Source organism: Eretmochelys imbricata, chromosome 7 (genome assembly GCF_965152235.1).
Source record: "Eretmochelys imbricata isolate rEreImb1 chromosome 7, rEreImb1.hap1, whole genome shotgun sequence".
NCBI lineage: Eukaryota > Metazoa > Chordata > Testudines > Cheloniidae > Eretmochelys > Eretmochelys imbricata.
Genome location: NC_135578.1, coordinates 90,726,507 through 90,741,981, shown reverse-complemented (window position 1 = coordinate 90,741,981; position 15,475 = coordinate 90,726,507). Strand labels below are relative to the sequence as shown.

The 15,475-nt window shown below is 37.9% G+C and overlaps 1 protein-coding gene across 3 annotated transcripts in view; it reads left to right on the top strand.

The window, feature by feature from the left end:
• RNLS (renalase, FAD dependent amine oxidase) overlaps positions 1-14,666 on the top strand; it is a 141,656-nt gene extending 126,990 nt beyond the window's left edge. For 2 of the 3 annotated variants that reach the window (XM_077822373.1, XM_077822374.1), the window contains exon 7: positions 14,316-14,666. In XM_077822373.1, the coding sequence (XP_077678499.1) occupies positions 14,316-14,468 (153 nt within the window). In that variant the 3' untranslated portion in view covers positions 14,469-14,666. The remainder of the gene's footprint in view (positions 1-14,315) is intronic. The other variant, XR_013346687.1, reaches the window with a different exon arrangement.
• The last annotated feature ends 809 nt before the right edge of the window (positions 14,667-15,475 follow it).

The following is a 15,475-nucleotide window of genomic DNA, read 5'->3' as shown; positions in this document are numbered from 1 at the left end:
TTAATATAGTAACTCAACCTGCCTTTTCCAGGTGTTGGTGAATAGGTGATAGTATTAGCAAAATTCCCAACCTACTGCTGAGAAGCAAATACTCCCAGTGTATTTGGCCCAGTTCTGTTTGCCAGTACATGAAAATTAAACGTAAAGTAAGTTATCTTAGGGAAAATAACAGAAAAATGTGGATATTTTAAATGTCTCAAAAAACCCCCAAAGGAAACGGTTAGTAATTTCCGAAAGCACTGAAATATACAGTATGTCGATGTTTACTCAGAACCTCTTAAGTTAAATGACATTGGCAAAATTAAACCTGGACATTCATGCAAAATGTTTACTTAAAGTAGTTAGTTACTTCAAAGGTTTTTACTTTCTATGAAATCTGCAAAAGTGACTGTAAAGGACTGGTTGTAAGTTCTGTTCATGTTACACTGGCTTGCAACCAAGTTTAAGAATCTGGCCTAGTTGGTAACATTTTTTCATTTGCTATAAGCTACATATACAAAAACATATTTGCCAAGTCAGCTCCCAGTTCACAATGTTTTTAAAAATAAATTGTGTAGCTAGGAACTTAACATAGTTTCATATTTTTCTTGAAAATCATTTGTTACTTTTATTTAGAAACATGTGTTTTATACATTTTCTTTGCTTTTTTGTGTTAATAAACAACTCTCAATTTTTTTTAAATAAAAACATTCAGGATATCCAAACCCTAGGACAAAACGTTGTTACATGGATTCAAATTCCTGAAAACCATTTACACTGAAAATACTCATGGAGTTCTCTGATTAGTAATCATTTATTATTATTTTATTAATTCCCACAGTGCCTATCATTATGGCAGCTAGGTAATTTAATTACCATGTTTATTATTATAGTTGATAATTCTGATTACAGTAACACCCAACATGCCAATAGCATGCTGCATGCTTTAAGTCAGAAGCATGATCCCTGTCCCAGAGAGTGAAGAGAGACCTTGATTGTGCAGTAAGCGCAGTGCAGGCTTCTGGATCCTGCTCATATGAATTCCATTACAGAATCAAGACCAGAAGAGATAGTCGCTAGACAAAGGCACTCAAAACAGGAGGTGAGGACTGACTTTAGTACACATGTTGTTAATAGGTTCATAGATTTTTTAAGACAGAAGGGACTATTAGATCATCTAGTCTTGTATAACACGGATCATTCAGTTTCACCCCTTTGCCCCTGCATTGAGCCCAGTAACTTCTGTTTGACTAACTCCAGAAAGGTATCCAGTCTTGATTTGAAAACATCAAGACATGGAGAATCTACCACTTCTCTTGGTAGTTTTGTCCAAAGGTTAGTCACCCTCACAGTTAAAATTTATGCCTTATTTCTCATTTTGAATTTGTCTGGCTTTAATGTCCAGCCATTAGGTTCTTGTTCAGCCTTTCTCTGCTAGATTAAATAGCTTTCTACTGGCTGGTATTTTCTCTCCGGGAAGATACTTATAGATTTTAATAGTTCCTTTTCAGTCTTCTTTTTGATAAAGATTAAACTCTTTAAGTCTCTCACTCTAAGGCATTTTCTCCAGCCCTTGAATCATTTTTTGTGGCTCTTTTCTTCACTCTCTCCAGTTTTTCAACATCTTTTTTAAAATGTAGACACAAGAACTGGGTACAGTATTCCAGTATTGGTCTCACAGATGCTGTGTACAGAGGTAAAATCATCTCCAATCTCCTATGTCCTACTCTCCTGTTTATACATCCTCATTAGCCTTTTCCCCACAGCATCACACTGGGAGCTCATGTTGAGTTGCTGTCCACTATAATCCTTAATATAATTAATAAATTATTTTAGTTAAGTATAATAAATTAGATAATGTATTAATAATCTAATTTTATTTAGATTCTTCTCTTCTACATTATCTGATGTCTATCTAGTTCTCACTTCAAGTGGAGGGGTATGGTTTGAGGGGCTATTTAGATTAGGTGTGCTTTAAAGAAAGACAGGTGGAGACATGGTGACTGGATCAAGGAAGAGCTCACAAAACAAAACCAGCTGTTGAGCTAAACAAAATAAATCCATCTTCCATTGCATTATTACAATAGAATGCTATTGTAGCATATTTTGCAAACTTCATTTAATTGTGTTCATACATCACAGTGCTCTTAATTGTAATATTCTGTTTAACTGCTATATGATGGAGTTTTATCATGGGGCTGTTGGTGGTATAGATCCATATGTATTGTGTATGGTGTAATTCTGGTTTATTTCACCATGAGAATGTGTATTAAGTAAAGGACTAAAAAAAGGCAGTTAATTTCATGGTACTGAATAGAATTAACAAGTACATTCTCCAAGATAATTTATACCTTGTGAGCCCTTGCAAAATGCGTTTTCCCTGAGGGTCAGATTTTTTGGGGGAGGTGATAAAATCCACACACACTGCTAAATATTTTATATAGAATGAAACAATAACAATTATTTTATAATAATGGACCTTACTTTGCATAATAGGCTCTTTTTCTCATCTTTCTAAAATACTGTATTTTGCCATTATCTTTTCTATGTCCTGGAATTTGTCCATTTTTCAGTAATTAAAAATTAAACCACAACATAAATGCTATTATATGCTCTGCCCATTTTTTAGAAGTTGCTAGATTCAAAGATATAAAGTCCCTAAACAATTTACAACTCTACCCACTCCCCTCTCAACATCCAGTGACAGATGGTTTCACTCACAAGCCATAGCCTTCTCTCCAATCACCAATCATTTCAACCATTCCCTTTCTCATTTTATACAGTTCAATAATTTTATATTGTTTCCCTGTAATTTTAATAGATATAACAAGAACTCTGATATTATCATGACTTCTCTTTTAGCTTTCTACAGTAGTTAAGTTTTCATTCTCAGGCTGAAATTGGAGCCTAATGTTTCTGGTATCAAAAAATTTTTAAAATACATGTTTTGTTCATGTAAATGCTGCAGAGTGACAGCAATTTTTTTAAAAAATGAAAAAAGGCTCACTGGGTTGGATTTTCTGGATGAGACCAGGGTTTTAATCTTCGATCAAACAAAAAGTATGTCATTAAAACCAAAGGACTATATCAAGCATACCCACTTTTAGGCATGCTCTTGACCTTGGCAATTGAAATACTCAGGATAAGTTTCAAGAGAAGATATAAACAGGACCAGTACAAAACAAACTCATTTATTTCAACACCTTTTTAGTTTATATCGCCATTCCATAGGAAGAATTATCATGAGACTTTAACATACTAGGAGAATGTAGAGAACTCTCAAATTTGAAAATAATGTTGACATAAAACTGAGCTATTATCTTGATAAAACTCCATCCCTATATCAGAAGGAGGGCCCCATACAAATAATCACTACTCAAATTAAATACCTGAGTACAGAACTCACTAATTTCCTTAAAATTAGCTTTATTTTAAATTATGATAAGCTGCTGCCACCAAAGCAAAAGGAAATAGAAAGATATATGGGTCTTCTCCGTGACTCTTTTAGGCAGGATTTGTCCTGCTTGTTAATTAAATACAGCAGTTATGTCTTTCATATGGGCCAAACACAATCCAGGATTAAAATGAAGACATTACAATTACCCATAGAGGATGAGGGATTAGTGCTTCCAAACTTTGACTGATACTACTTAGCAGCACAGCTGCACTTCTGTATCCCATGGTTTAATTATGATAAGACTATATTAGCATCTAGAATCAAAGACTTCCCTATTCAGGATGTCTCTTTGATAGAGTCGCTTTACATGAGGGGTGCGGGGGTGTGGAGAATACCCTACACAATATGGCTAGAGGATGGCTTTGATGACCGCTTTCTGGGCAGTGTCTTTTAAAAAAGTCCAGAAATGTCCAGCATTGTTACATGCAGAATGGGGTGACTTACAAATATGGACCTCAAATACATTGTTTTGATTAAAATATACAGATTCAAATGATCACCTTGTCTCATTTGATCAATGCAAAGTCATATGTAAAAGATTGAATGCTCACTGTTCTCTCATCATTTACAAATTAGAAACAAAAAAAATTCACAAGGGGAAAATGAAAGATTGAATGAGCAACAAACAAAGCCTGTTCCCCTACTAGCCCTTCCTCCATTGTTTATGCTCGATGACATTGACCTATTAGAAAAACTTCGAAATAACTACTGACCTGAATGGAAACATGATCTCTGGCAGGGTATACAGTACACAGACCAGACTAAATTATTTCTCGTGTTTAATATTAGATGATGGATTATAATTTGCTGCAAATTCCCCTCAAAGAGTTGCCTCCTGAAAGGAAGGTGCTTTTCTAACCTACTAATAATGTAAAACACAAAAGGATGGGGTTTTCTTTTGTAGTTGGTCCACATTGGAAAATACTGGAGGTATTCTATGCCATAAGGTGTTTACATAACACAGGGTTGGATGGATGCATTATAAATGCAGCTCATACTCATCATCATATTCTTTTCAGTGTCTATGAATCATTGAGCTTGTTAGTGCTTTTTTTAATGCCTCCTAATTTGTCAAAAGTGTAAAAGTGACGCAGACTTGGTTGCAATGGGGGAAAAAAAGTTACCCAATAGTGAGATGTTCTTTACTTTTTTAATTGTTTAGATATTTTACTTTTATATTTTTCTATTTTTGTTAAGGGCGTGTTAATACTGTTGATGATATTACTTAATATTGTTGGGCTTTTGTCCCCATTAAGCCCATGATTTGGTCATCCAACTTTGATCCTTAATTTGACCCATAGCATTCTACATCGGCGTGATTACTATGTACATTCTCTCCCCCCACACACTTATTCTATTTGCTCAGTTAAGACACGTCCAATGAGAATTATTTTCTGCAGAGAATTCATTTCTCTTCCTGTTAATTACTGAGTTAGTATATGTGACCTTCTGTTGTCAGCGGCAAATAAAAAAACATAAGGAGTGAAGTTCTGATCATACTGAAGTCAAAGAGCACAGGTCCCATTGATTTCAGTGGGGGCAGGATTTCACTAATAAACTGGAGCTTACAATTGTACTCCAAGGTAACCTGGGTCAACCAAAACACATTTTTGATCCAAGAGAGTTTAGACAGTCAAGAAATGATGGAGGGGAAAATTGCATCTTTCACTTTTTTCCTCCTTAATCTCTAGCATTATTTTCCTCATTTCTACCTTGTTATCTCCCAAACTTCTGTTGTTCTTTGTTTTTCTTTTATTTGTCTCTCTCTGGATTATTTTCTTTTTCAACTCCTCCAGTCTTATTTTTCCTTCCCTCCCTCCTTTCTCTGGCTACTTTTTTCCCACGCTCCTCCTCTGTCTGTTTCTGTCATCAACTTCCAACACAGTTCTTATCTTCTTTATTCCCTCTCCCTTCTCTTCCGGCTTGATTTCACTTATTTTAAGTCCACGCTGCCACTCCTGCATTAGCTCTTACCGTGCTGAATAACTGCTATCAGCTGCTTTGAGAAGTAACAATTTCATACAATACGGACATTCAATCTTGTCACATACAATGGAAACATGTTAGAACAAGGTGTAAAAATGTGAAGCATGGTTTAAAAAACCATCATGGTCTTTTACTATGTTGTTTAACACATTAATACCATTAGTCAAGTTTTCCTGGCATAAAACACATTACCAAAAATAAACCCTCTTTCCCCCTCCATGAATTCCAAGTATCTTGAAATTAATAGACACTGACTAAATGAAATTTTAAAAACATTTTATTTCAGTAAGTGTTGGCATCATCTGGATTCTCCCACTGACATGGTCATTTTAAATTGGATTTTCCCTGCAAGGTTGCCAATTTTAAACTCCCCAAATATTCTATTGAGTTTTTTTTTTTTTAACAATTGGTGTATTATATAGGATTGGGAAAAGAGGTTTATGGGTTTCTATTACTGGGATACTGAGGAGCAGCTGCATAGATTTAATATTATCAGTGGAGGAAACTGGGCAATGATTGAACCAATGCTCTGTAGCTATACCCTATTTGATGTTTCAATGTTACAGACATTTCCTGCTTTGCAAGATTTGCCATCTGAACTCTTAAATGTTATAGTACGTTTATGTGAAGACTGATTAAGTCATTTTTTAGTTAACGCTTTTTGTGGCACATCTCCCATCATGCACTGAATCTCATCTTTTGAAGGGATTTCCTCTTGTCTTCTACAGTGCAGCCTTGGGAGAAGTATACGGATGTTTAGATGTCTGTGGGTACTAATTATAGTCTGTACGGAATGGGAACTGGACACCTAACTGCCCTTTGTGCCTTTGAAAGTTTCCCCAAAAATATTTTGTGGTATCACTGACATCATTTAAACATTTGGAACCTTTTTAAAAGCTGAGAGTATTGGCTATGCATGGGATTTCTTTTTAAAAAAAACTGCTCCCTTGAATATACTCTGCTGCATCTCAGTGAATAGTTGTGTCTTCTTCCTTGGCATAGCATAGTTGTGTTTTCATTATAGGGGAAACTAAGATGCCTACTCTTCTCTCCATGTACTAGAATTTCCACTAAAATTAACTGGAGTAACCTGCGTATGTAAGGGCAGAATTGGACCCTACGATTTCTAGCCTTTCATATATGGGCATGGTGGTATGCTGAGACACTGAAATCAAAGGGAGCTGTAGTTTTACACATACAGGTAGAATTGGGGCTTTAGTGAGGAACATATTTGATTATTTTTTTACCAAAGCATTCACTTCTGCAATTATGTGCTCTTTTAATCGTGTTCTGATAGTTAAGTGACAGAAGTAATACACGTTTAGAAAAAAATAGTCATCCCAGTGTTAAAGAAGGCCAATGTGCTTTGCTATACAAGGATGCTTTAAAAAGAAAAAACAAATAACCCAATCTAGATTTAAAGACTGCAGATTGAGCCTGCAAAGCTTGGTACTTAGAAAAAACATCTTTTTATTTGATCTGGAAGTGACTGAGACACAATGAATCTGGAATCTCATAATGCCATTTTTATAGTCACTTTTCAGTGTAGAACCACAATTTCCCTAGCTAAGCTATATTTATTTGATGGACAGTAAACTAAGGGGCTGAAATTGTGGCTTTTCTGATAAAGCTTTCAGAAGCCCTTTTGTGTCAGAATTTTCCCTCCCCACTTTGATAACTGTACCAAGACACACTATACCAGCATAAATACCTTTATGCTGATGTAACTGCCCTCACTAGAAGGTTGCACCTATTTAACAAATTCAGGTATTTTACTGATTTAGTTAAATCAATGCAAAAACTGTATGGACCCTTTGTTTGGACAGTTATTTGCCCTTCAAAGCAGATGCTAATCACAATAAATTGTAACAAGCCACATTTATATTGCTAGGAATGATCAGTGTGGCTTGGTGACTAGAGGCTTAGACTGGGACTCAGGTGACCTGAGTTCTATTCCTGGCTCTGCTGAGTGACTAGGGGCAAGTCACAATACCTCGGGTTGCCTCAGTTTTCCCATCTATAAAATGTGGATAATGACACTGAACTCCTCTGTAAAGTTCTTTGAGACCTACTGATGAAAAGTGCTGCATAAGAACTATGTATTATTATATTTATTATGTATAAATTCTGTGTTAGTTTCCTTGACCTCTTCACTCCTTATATTGTTCTTTTCCTATAATCCTGAAGACCTTCAGTACCTCCCAGCTAGAGAAAATTACCATATGATCCAGTGATAGATGGTTACCATATATATAAATATATTCTGGTGTTTATATTCTTTGGATTTCTGCTTTGTGAGATGAGACAGGTTATTAGGACATAGGTGAGATCTTATCCTTCTTTGTTTGCATAACCCAGCGTGATTCTTGTCTTAAAGCATTTCAGTGTGCTGCGGTAGTTTGTGGTTTGTTTTGCCTTATGGTATTGGTTGAAGTTTACGTTTTTATTAATCTTTAAGTAAAAACAATATACAGTACCAGGACTGTCAGTCATGAGTCCCCAATGTGATGAATACAGTATAGTAACAGATGATGAAGATTGTTGCAGGCACTCTGTAGGGATAGTAGAAAATCTGCATCCAATATCTCTACCTAGAGTGGACTTCTAACAGATTGGAGCCCATCATGTGGGTTATAAATATATAATTAACTATAGCTCTTTCTTGATCCTCTTTCCGCAGTGACAGATAACCAAACCTGCTCAGTGAAAATAACAGTTCAGCTTATTTTAGTTTAATGTTTGGCTAGGGGAAAACTGAGAAGGTTCATTAATCTACGTTCTCTAAGAAGATATTGATAAGAGTACTGAAAGCTTTAGAAACAGTACTATAATGCCAACAGAAACTACTGTATGTAGAAATGCTCCGACAGAATGACAAGCATGGAGCCCCCTATTTGTGTGGGGGGATACAGTGATCTGCAATTTAGGAAACCTAGGTTCAAGAACATGCTTGGGCTCCTAGACTATAGGCAGCAGAGATGAAAGTTTATAGAAGTGTCTCATTTGATTTGCAGTGTACTGCTCTGGGGAATGAGAAGGGTAGTTCAGATATATTCTAAAGCACATAACAAAAACATACACTGGACATTTATTAAGGATCTGCTGTCTAAACCTCAGGCAATAAAGAATTAAGGCTGCCACTCTGTCCATAATCTGCTGTACTGGGCTATATGTTAAAGAGATTGAAAGCGAGTCATTTTTCCTGAATAATATGCCTATCAGACATCCAGCTGTGTGTGTGACCCTTCTCACTAATGTAAGAAGCCATGCCTAGCCCTCTTCCTCAAGAGGATTGGTTATTGTAACACACAGTTTCTGAGGGGGGACTAAAAATGAGGAAGGACTGAAGAGAGAAAGGAGAGATTATGTGGGAACAAGAGTGGTTCCTAGGAGTCCAGCTCCCGTCTTTGCTCTCAGGGGGACAGCAAACAAACCTCACTCAGCCCATTTGGGTAGATGCCATCCTACTGATAATGGCAATCATAAGGATTTTATAATACCTCTCAGGTAGGGCCCCAGGCCACAGTTCTTAATTGATAGTATTACATAAATGAGCCCAAAATTGTAATTTTCTTTCTCAAGATGTTGAGAGATTCTAGCCACTCATGGGATACATAAAGCAGAGACTGTAGAGAAGAGACTGGGTGAGCCCACCCTACCTTCACATTCCTTAAATCCCATACCTTGCACTTCCGGAACCTGGACTAAGGGAGAAAATGTTGGTGCATTGATTGGTGGAGGAAACCCAAAAAAGGTATAGGTGGGGCAGGCTTTCTGCGGTGGCTGGTGGTCTGGGGACAGACTTTTTATTTCCTTAATACTGGTGATATACTGAGCACTGAACAAGGCACAAAGCTAAAGACTGTTGCTGTCCTGGTATGCTGTGCATCTGAAACACAAACACTCGGAAGGAAAGATGCACTGTGAAGACCAGAGGAGGGAATAACTTAGATTGGTGATTATTATTATGGGGGTGCAACACACTGCAGCTTGTGTGCAGTCCTCAGCATCCCTGGGAACATTCTGTGCCTCTGTTCTCTGCAGGCAGATTGCCTGCAGAGACTGCCATTAGTGCAGGGCCCCTCTGCATACCCCTTGAGCAGCTGTGGCTTTAAAAGCTACAATCTGGCCCTACATTACGTTTCAGGGCAAAGCAAATTTTTTCAGCCAAGTGAGCCCATCAATATGGGGTTTTTTAACAGTCTTACAGATCCCTAACTACACTGGCAGTAGCAGATGTCACTATAATACAGTGCATGATTCATTATCTACTGTATTCTTTGCCATCCAGAGAGGCTGCTTTTATCTGGGCTTGTTTTTCGTAGGTTTGGAGGGGCGGGGGGGTTAAGAGATGGAATGGAGTGAAATCAACTGGCTACACGATGTTGTGGCTTAAAACAGTTTCATAAAAGCAGATTCCTTCTGTTATTACAAAGCTAAAGCTGCTGCATGGCCATATTCTGAAAGTGATTTGTAGTGTACTATACCCCATGGTTTGTTTGAACCATAGCCATGAAAGGAAAATAACCCGTACTAATGCAGATGAAAGCCCTACTGAGAATTCACCAGTTTACCACATCACCAGTTCTTAACTGTGGGTCACCATTACAAGGTGAATTACTAGAGTCTGGCAAGGGATTTCAGTCAAAATTCGCACATTTAAAACAAATGTCAGACTGCTTCATAGTATGCAGCTGCAAGGACCCAGGCTGAGAGACAGGGAATGTGAAAAATCACTTCCTCCTCCTACTGCTGCTCTCATCACTCCTCCCAACTCATGCCATGAGGAGCTCCAGGAGAAAAGCAGGCTGCAGGTACCGTTTAAGGATAGTACAGGCTGCCTGGGCACCAAAGAAGCTGACGCACATAACAATCAGTTGGCTCCACACCATCCTTAAATAGCGCCACCTCTCCAACCAGAACCTAGGAAGAGGGAGGAAATAGTACTCCTGTATGCAGCACCCATTAGCACCCCAACCCAGCTTTCCCTAAGCCCCCTATTAGCTGTGGTCTATCCAATCAATCACTCTTCCATAAGTATTTCACTGTCCTACACATGTAGGAGACAAATATTATTATAGGACTTGATCCAAATCCCACTGAAAGATTCCTATAGATTTCAGTGGGCTGTGGATCAGACCTACAGACTTCACAGTCATTTTCACAGCAAATAACTATTACCAATACTTTGTGTCTATGAGCCTATACTGCAAATGATCATTGCCCCCCCCCCAAAAAATACCTATTTTATAATAAAAAATATTTAAAGGTAATGAAACACGAGAGAGAGAGCACTGTATAGACAAAAAAAAACATTCACTGACTATCACAAGACATTGAAAATTTAGAATCTGGGCGGATTCCTATGCAGGATTGTAATACGACAATTTTACAAATAGTGAAGAGAGAGCAAACAAAAAGAGAAGGAACGTGGGTGGTGGGAATGGAGAGCAAATTCTATAAAACAGGTAAAAGCAATGCCATATGTCAGGGTGGCCAACCTGTGGCTCTGGAGCCACATTCAGCTCTTCAGAAGTTAATATGCGGCTCCTTGTATAGGCACCATCTCTGGGGCTGGAGTTACAGGCGCCAACTTTCTAATGTGCCGGGGGGTGCTCCCTGCCCGACCCCTGGCTCTGCCACAGGCCCTGCCCCCACTTCACCCCTTCCCATGCCCTCCCCTGACCCTGCAGTGCCCTCCCTCTTCCCCCCCAGAGCCTCCTGCATGCCACAAAACAGCTGATCGGGAGGTGCGGGGAAGGAGGGGGAGGTGCTGCAGCAGGCTGCTTGCATATTACTGTGGCTCTTTGGCAATGTACATTGGTAAATTCTGGCTCCTTTTCAGGCTCAGGTTGGCCACCCCGCCATATGTTAACATTATTTTCAAGTATTATAAAGTGTAGTAAAATATATACAGTGTGATAGAGAGATCTATATAATGTAAAGCATAACTGCTTATTCAGTTTTTTTGCCCAATGATGCATTCCATTTAATATGCAAAACTATTGCTCTCTAATCTTGCCAGAAAGTGTATATAGAAGTGTCATTCTTAAATTAGAATTACATTGCTGTTTCAGACATGCAAATATCAGATGGATCATTATGAAGGAATGTGCCATGGTTCGCATGGATAGCGTTGATCAGAAAATTGTGATGAAAAATAAATTTCAGTGAAAAATTGAAACAAAAATTTTCATAGTCAGAAAATAGGGGGAGGATGGAATCTTATCTGTACTCATGGCATTTCCCTCCCACACTACTTCATCCCCACTATTTTCCAATGTGGGACACTTCAGTTGTGTATCATTTTTACATTTATGATACAAATGCTGATATTAATTCTTTGTTAATCTGTCATATTATATACATTTTTACAAAAATAAAAAGTGTAAAGTTTTTTATGTTTGCCAGTCTTTGTGATAAGAAAATATAAAATAATGCAGCATCACGAGTGATAAGTAGTATCTTCATCTGTAACTGATGTTAAGAAAAATGTGTCTTATGAGGTCTGTGTGTTTTCCCAACAGCATCCTTGACTGGTATCCCATTTTTCACCTGTTGCCAGAATAGCATTCTGTGGTTTACATTATGTACAGTACAACTACATGGTTGTTTGAAGCTGCTGTCACTTATAAGTAACACCTCTGCTTACCTCAGGGATGATTTTGTATACTCTAGAGGGAGTTTGCATCCACCTCTCCTCAGTTAGAAAAGAGTTTAGTCCAATGCAGATAAGGGAAGTAAAAAAGTTGAAAGTGCCATGGAGATCCTCACATATATTATTATTTATTTCTCAGTACCATAAAAATACACAACACTTTATGATGCAGATGAAGAAAGATTGTAAATAAGCATGTTTAAGGTTTCTAAACTAGTTGGACATGAGAAAGTGAGATGAAGATGCCCTTTTAATAATTCAGTGTAGTTTCTTTTATCTGTGCTGGAAGTTTGTTAAACTCTAGACAGAAAGTTTGAACTGTTGACATAGATCTGTGGTTCTAGCCTTTTAAAGAGACTGGACAAATTCCATATCTATAAACATGTAAACAGTTATTGCCATTTGCATCAGTGTTTGTGCTGGTCTCTGCTCCGTTTGTTTATATTACTCTGTGTTTCGGTAAACAGGCCTATAGATGCTAAAATAAGTACCTTGGGAATTCCACAGAACAGCCTTTTCCCAAAAAAGAACACACAATGAACAAGTTAGAAACACATGTGAGCCACATTCCACCCTAGATTTCAGAGTAGCAGCCCGTGTTAGTCTGTATCCGCAAAAAGAAAAGGAGGACTTGCGGCACCTTAGAGACGAACTAAATTTGTTAGTCTCTAAGGTGCCACAAGTATTCCACCCTAGGTTACATGCACATGACTCCTCACTATTTACAAGGTTCTCAGGTCCATTCTGACTTGCCCAGGTCAAAGCACGGCTATGGAACCAAATTTTTTATCTCAGATACACATGGGGAGTTAAAGGGAGATTCATGCATGTCTCTGTATTTTGCCCATTTATGTCAAATTAGTAGGTTCTGGGATGGCAGTGTGTAAAGAAGCCTGCATCAGCCAACATGCTGAAATGGCTTATACCACAAACATTCATTCATACCAAAGGGCAATTCTGACCTTAGGTTTTAGAAATGTGACTAGACTCTTTGACATGCTATACAAATAATATCTAACTAGTTGCCTGGTATTCTCTTTACAGTTTTCAGAAAATTAGTCTGCACATGCTATCGCAAATCCAAAAAGTCTCCCTTTTCTCTTGAATTGATTTTACAATTCTTTGAAGAGTGAGATATTTCTACTCTTAATACTTAGTGCAGTTCTATCTCTGAAGACCACAGTCACAAGCAAACACACACATACACACACACTCCTAAGTATAGTATTTATTTGGCTGAAAGTACATTGATTTTCTAAATAAAGGGATTGTATGGAATTATAGCAGTACCTGCTCATGCCCAGGACACAAAAGTCCAGAGGATGTCTCGGTTACAAATTTCTATTTGTAGTGGTGTTCGTAAGTGGCCATGAAAATTTTCTGCAGGTAGGAAACTAGCATGCAAGGATTCAGCCTAACTAGGGTGGAATTATTTTTGAAATATACAGTTTACTTTCTTTTCTTTTCTTTAAGAGGGCCTATAAGAAGCTCTTACTTTAAAAAAATTAAATGAATGTTTATGCATTTGGGAGTCATATTACAGAATAATCTTAAGCATATTTACCCATTAGTCTACAAATCATAACAATCCTTAGCTCTTGTGTTTCACTGATAGATCTCATAGCACTTTACAAAGGAATGGTCAATTTTTGTAGTTGAGAAGAAAATGTCGTTTGTTTCTCACAATCAATTATTTGTCTTTTTCATGCATGATACAACCTCCCTGGATCATTCACAAGGCCTTTAGCCTGTCCATGTTTAAATCCCTCTTGTAGATCCACTTCAGCTGCACTTCCTAACAGTGAAACAAGTTGACATCTATGTAAATTGCTCACTGTCATTCCCCTAACTTGCGTCTAATTGTCTCTGTCCTTTGAGCTCCTCTGAGCAGGGACCATCCCTCTTGATTATTTGGAAAGCCCATAGCACATAATAAACATAATCATAAATAATTAATATTATAATAATGTGGGGAGGAGTATATGAATGATCTAAGGTCATAGCTAAGTGCTTCCTAAGGGCCAAATGGTCACTGGCACTACTTATGAGAGTAAGGTGATCATATAGTTTGGCTGTAAAGTATTTTCATGAGCAAAACCAAAATGTCAACATTGTGTGTGATATTTTGGCCCTTATTGCCAGAATCTGATACAGTATGCAGAGTAATAAATATTTGCTTATCCTTCTTCCCATATATATATGTATATATATATATATATATTTTTTTTTTTGCAGGTTACAAAAGCCATCCCCAGTTGTCCAGGACAAATGACTCTTCATATGAAACCTCTCCTGGTGTGTGGGGGCGATGGATTTACTCATTCCAACTTTGATGGGTGCATAGATTCTGCCATATGTATTGTGGAGGCTTTAAAGACTAATTTATAAAGCTGTTTACATATCATTTTAGTTCTATGGTGAATGTTACCATGATGTTAAATTTTAGTGTATTGTTGACCTGATTGGCCTACATTTTACTTTAGAAAAAGCATCAAAAATTGCTTATATCTGTTTGAATGGAAATAAATTTTGAGGACCCTGGAATTTTGCTGTTCTACGATAAAGGAAACTTTTCTGATGGCCTGATTTCACTATCTTTTTGCCCATTGATTTCATCTGGTGTTACAAGCTGAAAAGGTAAAAGATACTTTTGAAATGTCATACTGGGCAACGCAGTACCTTTAGAAAGGCCCCTAGGCATGTCTGAAAATTTTACCCTAGGAATACACAGTATTGTCAGCTCTTGATCTTTGCCCAAAACTCTCAATGAGACCCGTGCGCATAGGTGCTGGAACTGCGGGTGCTGCAGCAACCCCTGGCATGACGTGGTTTCCATTATAAACAGGGTTTACAGTTTGATTCAATGGCTCTCAGCACCCCTGCCATAAAAATTGTTCCAGCATCCCTCTGACTGGGAACCCAGCACACAGAACCTGTATAACAAGTGGCTATAACAGTTACAAGCACACTTTTCAGATGTGGTTGCCAAAAGTTGAGCTGCTAAATCCATAGTTAGGTACCTAAATAAGTGACCTTTTTTCCCCAGAGGTACTGAGTACCCAGCAACCTCCAGTGAAGTCAGTATTTTTGAAAAATCAGGCCATTTATTTAGGTGCCTAACCTGACTTGGGAGCCTAACTTTAGGCACCCATGTTTGAAAATCTTGGCCTACATCAAGAAGTTCTTCAGGAGCTATATAGTACATATTCGGAATAAAATCCTGTCCTTACTATCTGAAGTCATGGAGGTGACAGAGTAGAGTAATATCACCACCTAGTGTGTCCCCCAGATTAACCAATATGAACCAGCCCCCCCCACATCTCAGAGGGATCCTACTACCACCAGGGGAGGGAGGGAACACACACAGCCCATAACAACTACAAACCACCCAGCAC